We start from the raw sequence: 8,967 nt of genomic DNA, 5'->3' as shown, positions 1-8,967 counted from the left end.
GAAACACAATAACGGTAAAACGCACACTAGTGTTTACATGAAATTTACAAACTTAAAATAAGCAACCTTATGCTCACAGAAAATTTCAAAATTCGAAAACAGACGTTTTAGTCAACCACTGTGACAATGTGGTTGGACATCGCATTGGAATAACTTTAAGCGACCCCCACCTAGAACTACCATCTGATTGGTCGGTCGGTGGAATCGTATGCAAAGCGAAAATATACTTCCCGATAACTATTTTTTGCTTTCATGCTCTAACTCCTCAAGAAAAGTATTTTTGGTTATACTTGTACGCTGATACCTTCCGCGGGCCGCCATTTGGTGACCCCTGCTCTATCCCAATTAAAGTCTCCAACGTTGATACTTTGATTTTTTTATGACATTACAATGACATCAGAACGTTTGTGAAGTCAAGCTAAAGTTCTTCTCTTAAGAGAAGGCGCGAGAAACTCAGAAATGTCGGTTTCAAGGTCTAAACACGAGTTGTTTTTTTATTTCTTTGTAATAGGCTACTTAAATTGTTATGGTCTGCAAGTTTTTTTTTAACGTTTTTTTTCTTTTAATCAATACAAAATTGCTTACTTTTACGCTAGGGACATTCGAAACTAGGCTACTGTAATTTTATTTCGCATACTTATAAAAATTACTTCTACTTTATAAGAGAAGGTTCGAAAAAAAGCAAACTTTTTCGCTTACTTCAATTAAAAAACAAGATCGCTTCCAAAATAGAAAAAAAATACGGCGTGGCTTGTCAAAATGAACATTTGGTTTTGAAATATTATCTGTTTTATACTCTAACCCAAATTTATTGTATTTAATGCGATATTGAACTATCAAAAATACGTTATAATGTCAGCAGCGGAGTGTGAAAAGAATAAGAGTGATACCAGCGCTGTTCTGGTCATATTTGTCTTATCTCATCAGAGTACCATTTGATGGTGACAAGGCAAAAACCGTAATTTGTCAGTTAGTATTTGTTGTGTTGTCATTATGTTATCTCCATCTTGTTACCACAACAATCAGTTTGCATTGATTTGCTGGAGGAAGAAGTTTCAAACGCCATCTTTATCTAACAATGTTTGTTTTGTGGGTGTGACAAAAGTTCCTTGGAGGTGCAAGTTTGCCCCAATGGTGACTTCAGTCAACGTTTCTCCACTTTTTGGAAAAGTTACAGGGCTTTGTTGAAAATTTTCTAGAACTCCTTTCTGCGACGTGGCGTTGGCTAGAAAAAAAGTTTACAATCAGTTAAGTAACAAATTGAAATGTAGATCGCTTGACTAAAACACATAAGTGCATTTGACTAACACTGGGGAAAGCTGTCCGTTCTAATTTTTCTAAAAGTAGCCCTACTCCTTATTTTTTGCAAATAAATAAGATAAATGTCGTGTATGGTTAAAAGTAAACATCTAAATTACTCTGTTTCCTTGCCCATCTAATACAGATATACTTTATTTGAATATCTGTCGCGATTAAAAGCAGTAGACTAGGTATAGCAATAACTTAAAGCAGAGACATAGCTAGAAAGAAAATTTTAAGGGAGTAAAAGTAGCTGTTGGTGGGCAAACGTCATTCAACATGAATTACAGTATAACGGTATATTAAAACGTTGTAGTAGTACTAAAAATATGTTATGGGACGGCAAAATAATTTTTTTTGGGGAGGGAACGATTGCCCTCTCTCCAAGACCCCAGTGGCTACATCTTTGACTTAAAGATATCTTGTTGCAACAAGTACAAATCTTTTCACGTTTCATGCAATGTTATGTTCATACAAAAACTAAAGTAGACTATTTTTAGGTTTAATGCATAACATACATTGCAAAAATAATTTTGGACACTTGAGGAAGATAGAGCATGACACTATTGATCCAATGATGAGGATGGAGCTGATGATGATGGCAGAGAGGTATTTTTCGTAATAAGATGTAAAAGTAGATCTTGGAGTTGTAGAATTCTTCATTGTGTCTATAAGATACAGTCAGTTAGTTGTTATTTGTAGAAAGTGTAGAAAATAAAAAACAAAAAAAAATCTTTTTCAACTGCAATAAAGTTGATAATATTTTTTTTTTGGATTTAAATAAATAATGATGTCTACAAGGTGTAATTTGTTTGAAAAGATTATGTAACCTATACTGTATCTTGCCCTTTAAACCATTAAAAAGGAAAATTTAGTAGTTTGACAAAACTTTTTAATTATTTAAGCTTTTTACTCCGGCCTATGTTCCAAAGATACATTGACCTTTTCAGTTTTCAGTTCTGTTTAGGTCAAAACTAATGCAGTTATCAAACAATCTATTTTGTCGCGTTCGTTTTTTCATTCTTTGTTGGGTTATATTTACTCAGAGATGAGTAATTTCTGCATCAGTTGAAATCCGTTCGGCCATTGGATCAGAGTGAACACTTGATTAAATGCAGAATAAGTTGCACAATGTCCGTAAAATCTCATTGTTCCTCCATTTGTTCGATGTGATGTTTTCTCAGTAAAAAGTACCATGCTATTTTCTTAAATTTTGTTGTGCGTTTCCATTGGAATTTTTCAAGTTTACAATAGAAATAAAGTAAACAATATCACACCAAATCAGAAAAATCAATTTAATAATATATAGAGCTTTCGCCACACAATACGGCTTCTTGAGTAGGCCTATAGTCTTATTCAAATAGAAAAAAATATTTGATTATTTGATTCTATTTGAACAAGGCTGTACTGAAGAAGCCACACTTGTGTGGCCAAAGCTCTATATATTTTAATAAATTGATTTTTCTGATTTGGTGTGATATTGTTTACTTTATTTCAAATGTTTTGTCACACCGCTCATCCTATTGGATTATCAGTTGAATTATAAGAAAGTTTGATGAAAAGTTTAGTAACGAAGTTTTGTTTTGGAATTAAAAATGGAAAGCATGTAAAATGGATGATACGAAATTTGGGTCCACATTTTTTAATTGGTAAACTAATTAAAACCATTTTATTACCAAAGTCTTAAAAAAGCAAAAAGAGTGTTTCGTTATCGAGATTATCATAAAGAACCTGGTCGCTTTGCAACATTTTGGTTACAACTTCAGCATATGTGATGACAACAACGAGAATAAAAATTTAGCATTGTTAAACGCAATTGTCCACACGCGATTGAAATGCCACCGTGCATTTTGAATGTCACTTCACAAAACTTCTGGCTGAGTCAACACATTTTAACATACTGACCTAAGCAACAACAAAAAGCGAGATTTGCAAAAGCAGAGTACAAGAAAAAACGTAGATTTGAGTTATTTTAGAAAAGTCTTTTCAAAGCGATGGGTGAAGATAATGAACTGGCTGAAGGTATTAGGTTAAGTTCACTTAAGGTAAGATTAAGGTAAAGGGGGTCTCATACTTGATTCAAGTGTCGGGAATGAGAAGATAAAGTTCTCATTATACTATGCCTTCGACACCAAAGAGAGTAGGGTGGCCATTTCCTTTCTCTCGGCCGCTTTTACTTCAGCAACTACGCCCACCCAATTTATTACACCTTGGGTAGAGGTGAGCGGTGTTTTCAACAACCAGCTGAAGCCGGAAGTCGAACCAAGTTTGCATAATTGGAAAGCCAACGCCTTATCCATTGCGCCATCCCACCGCGTGACCGTTGCGCCAGACTTTCCAAAAAACCGAAAGCCTGTTAAACTTGCTGTGCAGTGTGCAGTGGCCATACAAGGGCCATACAGAAGCATTGGGCCATGACCTCCATCCTTTCAAAATAAATATTTAACATTTGTTTGCTATCGTCACTTTTGGTCCAATTCATATTTAAAAAAACTCTGCGCAAATAAAAAAATTATTGTATGAATTTAAAAAACTTTGCTGTTTAAAAAAGATGAAACTTTGCTAAAATGAGTCCTGCTTGGAAATGTTTAAACTTTAAATGCTTCCTGTACTGGTTACTGGTATTGTTTCAATATTTTTGTCGTGTAATTTTTGCATTACGTAGACATCATGTTTTTACATCATTTAGCATATATCAATGCACATTGCACAGTTAAAAGACTAAAAAGAAGCCACTAATTGTGCAAGACCGCCACCAAACGAGTATAAAATTACAAACCAGAATCCTTGTGTTTTGAGTTTTCAATGCTTTCTGCACAAAGAGAAGGATAAGGAACAATATTCATGTTGCACATTGACTCAGAGCAACTGCAAAGTGCTTGAGGACCTGTAATGTTAAAAAGTTTGAACATTTTTTGTAAAACACACTGGAATCACATTAAAAATTTCCCCCTCAAGCATAAATTCGGCAGCCGGCAGCCGTGGCAGCCGTGCAGCCGTGGCCGAGTGGTTAGCGCGTTGGGCTCGCAGTCGAGAGCCTGCATGTTCGACTCCAGCCACCCGCACTTGCTGTTGTTTCTCTGGGCAAGAAACTTTACGATAATTGCCTCTACCCAGTGATCGATTTCGAGTAATGGGTAGTACCAAATTTAAGTCATAAGTAGAGTAGACAACCGGAAAATCAGACATTGCCGTCGGCTGCAGCGTGGGTCAGGTATATGTCGGAAGGCGTACACCGATGCATAGCGCTCAAGTCCGCTTTCCCGCGATGCAGGATAAAGATAAACAAACAAACAAAAAAAAACAAAAAATTTGATTTGTTCATGTTACTAATCCAGAACAGGTAAAGCGTTTTAATATAGGGTTAAAGTAAAGCGTTAAAGGATTGTAGCTGCAAATGTTTTAGCCTTTGAAACTGACGTAAATTACTCACGCTTGATTGCGCACTATGAACGAGCGAGTAATACAAAAAAAGGGTGAAATTGTGCACTAAAATCATAATTTTTTGTTTTGACTTTTTCTAACCATAATAAAGTATTTTTAGCAAAACAGAGAATAAATTCTTACCAATTATATTCTCGTTGATGTATTGCTCACTATTATTCCAAATGAAATAGCTATGACATTCATTAATGGGATGATTTCTGAATTCATGTGACGCATCCATCGAGATACAACCTGAGTATATGACACATCTACTGACGGACTTATTAGACAGAATGACGGAGTTATTATGACGGAATCATTACTCATTAGGGTTTGTTAAAGCAAGCTTTGTTAAATACGCTTTTGGTAAATAGATTACTTTTTTGAACCATGAATAATCGCAATCAAGCAGCACCGCAGCATTTATTCTAATAAAAATATTGGGAGGGGGTAAATCGGCCTTTTTTTCCAATCCAACTTTAGCCCTGGTTTTAGAATACAACAGGACATTCTAAAACCTCTGCAAAATTTCTTTGAAATTTTCGTTTAAAAAACCCCATCTACCTCGAAAGTTACTTTTCGCATTTAATTGCCTGATATTGTGTGGACGTCACTTTCTATTTACAGCATTTAAAGCTCAAATATAATTTGCTACTGCACTAAAACACTTCAAGTATGTAAGTTGCAAGATTGCTGTGAAATTTTTTCTGGTTTTGGTTTCATCGTAAAACGAGGTAAAGTAGCCATTTCTATTTGTGCGCATGGCTATGCGCATGCCCAAAAGCGTGATATTGCAAGCAGCTTGTATGAAGCTGCGGTTGTATTTGAGCCGCCGCAAATTGACCAAAACCTACCTCTACAACCTAATTTTCAAAAAATAATGTCACTATTAGCTTGTTTTGTTATGATAACTGATAAAAACGTCTTTGGCTTCTGTCTGCAAAAAAATGTGTGCTATTTTAATTTAAGCCCTCATTCTGAGATTCTCATTCAATCCCTTTCATTTAGCTATCTATTTCATCTGCTGGTTTCAGTTTAATAACGTAGATTGACTTGCCTTTGTTATGCTTTTGCTGCAACAACCACTTGATAACCCCAGACTAACAACTGCTGCTTAAGATGCTTCTCAACAGCAAGTTGTTATGGATGCATATTGGATATCCTACAAAATTCAAAAATAAAACTTTATGAATGAACTTTACAATTTTCTTTTGAATTTACCGATAATGCAAATGAATGCGTAGTGCGATCAATACTAATCAAAGAAGTAGAGAGTAGACTACGGTACTAAATTGATAAATTCAAGTGCATTGATATTGTGAAGCTTTCGCCCCTGCTTTCGCCACACAATTGTGGCATTGTTAGTGACTACATGTTTATCTTACCAAAGAAGGTTTAAAGTTCTACTTTTGCAAGAATGATAGGTGTACTTAAGAAGCCATACTTGTGAGGTAAAAGCTGTACAATACCCTTGTGTCAATTGAATGTGGTAGCCTATTTTCGATTTTATCAATACAGAATATTTGTATTTTCGGTACGCTTTTACGCATGCACGTAGTCATGCGCAAAAAAATCGAAATGACCACTTTACCATGTTTTACGATAAACCAAGACCAGAAAAACAGTTTGCGGCTGTCTTGCAACATTATTAACGTGTTTTACTGCAGTAGCAAGTAATAGTTGAACTTTAAATGTCATAAACAAAAAGTGACGTCAATGCAATATAGGCCTATACAAGGCAATTAAATGCCAAAAGTAATTTTAAAGGTAGGGGGGGGGGGTTGTATGTTGTATTCCATATAATATGTTGTATTCTATACAATGTCCTGTTGTATTCTAAAACCATTTATTCTAAAAGTTGAAGTTAAAATTAACCCCCTCTCCTACTAAAAAAAGAAAGAACTGCGAACGTTTTCGGCTATATAAATCAATCTTTCATTTTCCGAAGATGGCGAATAATGTTAGCCGAAAATATTTGCAGTTTTTTTTAAATAACCAAAAAAAATTAATCGTTGCATTGTTTGCAATAAAATATTAAAAAAAAGCATTTCATGGAAAAACATAAATCGATTTTTTTTTCAACATTTCGATCAATGACCCGCAGTCGTTGGCGATCGTTTAAAATCTTGATTAGCCTATTGTAGGATGCACATTATTAGCGTTCTTCCGTAATTGACAACAGCAAAAGTCAACCCACTCACGCTGTTTCAGTGGAATTATTCTGTCACAGTGTTGCATCCAAATTGCAAAGCAAATCTGTAACATTTATCAAATGAAAATAAATAAAATTATTACAACTTGATGTTATGAAAAAAATGCAACTTTACCAAAGTTCTACAACACTTCAATTCTTGAATGTTATTTCTCAGTTCTTCTCGAACGTAATTATTATATTAACTTACATTACAAGTTATCAAACCGATGCGGATAACAGCCAGGAAATCGTTAAGAAAATCATTTGGGCCCCCCGAGGGCCCGGGCACCAATGAGATTCTCGAGCCCCAAATCAACACACTTTTTGGGAAAAACGCACAATATCCAAAGAATAAGGGGTGGTTTCTTTTAATTTCCGGGCCCTTTGGAAAGGTTGCCGGTCTCTAATGTCATCCCGGACCCGAGTCCAAAAGTACTTCCTGTCAACGGTACTGATAACCGCATATGGAGATTGTTTCAATTATTGTTATTGATACACATGGAGCAACTGGAGAACTAGCAAGCACGACTAAAATGGTCAAACTAGTCACGATGGTAATGTTGTATTCTTGACTCAAACTATAAAAAAGAATATGAATGAGTAAAAACGTTTTGGTTATTAACTTGCCTGAAAGAAAGTCACCCACGCCCTTAGAGATAGCCTACCCTGAAAAAATGGGATGCAATTTTGATATGCACAAATTTGCTTTCCTACCGAAGGTCCTCAAATATAAAGCCTGTTTGTGTAAAAAAAGTAGGATCACTAAAAGTTTCAAGAATTAACACCGATAATAGTGAACACTGACATATAATAAGTGAAATACTGACTTCTGACATAATAAGTTACAATCGCACAGCCGGGTAGTTAGGCTACTAATTCAAGACTGGTGTAAAGTCAATATCAATACCACAGATTTTTTACACTTTATAATTTAAATAGGCTTAGTACTTTACCTGGCCTTCTGGACATGTTATTTCTTTTACCTTGTCGCTCTTCTCATTGTAAAGATATCTTTTTACTTGATTTGCGTGTCTGTTTAAGTAAGCGCAACGAATTTTGCCGTCAACAAGGCTAATCTGAGCAGACACAAGCGCACAAATAGCAAAGATTAACACATAAAAAATAGACACCATTTTTTCCTAACACAAACCTGCAAAGTTACAAATCCAGCTTTGAACAACACAGATCATCTTCTATTGCAATGCTGTTCTATTTTTGCGGACATGGTTTTGGATTTCGCCACAGCAGATTAGCTCTAGTGAGCTTCTTTCAGTTTTGCAGTAGTCATGCTCAATAAGCTCTAGTGAGCTTCTTTCATTTTTTGCAATAGTCATGCTCAATAAATTGTTACACTATGTTTTACCTACAAAACACAACAAAATTTTCATAAACGTTTTGTTTAATCATGCGGGACAGAGTTTGGAAATCTTGCCCTATTGTTTTCAGTCGTGCCAGGAAACTGCGGCTCATTCTACCGCATAAATTTATGATATTTTCAAGTTTTTTTCCACTTTCTGATGTTGTTAGACATTTTACTAACACAACTTTACAAAATAGTTTGGAGAAGTTGCAAGCTAGTATACTTGTCTATCAAATTTACTTGTTCGCTAATGATCGAAAGAACCCCATAAACTTAACCGCTTGTAGCGTGGGAAGTAACATTTAGAAAAGTCTCGGTCACGCAATCCAGTCCAACAACGAATTCTAATACGTAGCCTACCTCTCAAACCATAAATAGCACAGTTTAATGCTTGGCTGAATTTTATTTATTCATTCTAAAATCTAGATATTAGGTTCTCAATCGATAAGGGTAAAATGGGAAAGCAACTGACAGTGACACGTTTTTCATAATCCTTTAAAAAATATAAATTCGAATGGAAACAGTAAAGATATATTCGACTGCGGCGATTAGTAAATATCAAACAGGTAAATCTCTTTCATAAAAGTGTGGCGTTGTCGTGCTGAAAAGTAATCTATTTACCAAAGTATCATGGGGAAATTTTTTGCTATCTGGGAAATAATTAAGCTACCATGAAGATATTTTCCAT

The 8,967-nt window shown here is 35.2% G+C and overlaps 1 protein-coding gene across 1 annotated transcript; it reads right to left on the bottom strand.

The window, feature by feature from the left end:
- Positions 1-752: 752 nt before the first annotated feature.
- Positions 753-8,967, bottom strand: LOC145769099 (uncharacterized). The gene is made up of 7 exons (XM_082580693.1): positions 8,950-8,967; positions 7,873-7,995; positions 6,927-6,981; positions 4,867-4,977; positions 4,079-4,186; positions 1,818-1,967; positions 753-1,225 (listed from the first exon to the last, which is right to left on the bottom strand). The coding sequence occupies exons 1-7, from the start codon at positions 8,965-8,967 to the stop codon at positions 1,056-1,058; spliced, it is 735 nt and encodes a 244-aa protein (XP_082436819.1). The 3' UTR covers positions 753-1,055.

The sequence above is a fragment of the Aplidium turbinatum genome, chromosome 4 (assembly GCF_918807975.1).
Source record: "Aplidium turbinatum chromosome 4, kaAplTurb1.1, whole genome shotgun sequence".
Taxonomy (NCBI): domain Eukaryota; kingdom Metazoa; phylum Chordata; class Ascidiacea; order Aplousobranchia; family Polyclinidae; genus Aplidium; species Aplidium turbinatum.
The sequence above is the reverse complement of the archived record's forward strand: the minus strand, read 5'-3'. Positions and strand labels throughout refer to the sequence as shown.

Excerpts from the sequence above, each read along its gene's own strand:
- LOC145769099 (XM_082580693.1), bottom strand. Across the intron at positions 6,982-7,872 it reads TAACATGTCCAGAAGGCCAG|ATTTGCTTTGCAATTTGGAT; the intron begins GTAAAGTACTAA and ends TAAATGTTACAG. Across the intron at positions 1,968-4,078 it reads CTCAAAACACAAGGATTCTG|ACACAATGAAGAATTCTACA; the intron begins GTTTGTAATTTT and ends TGTATCTTATAG.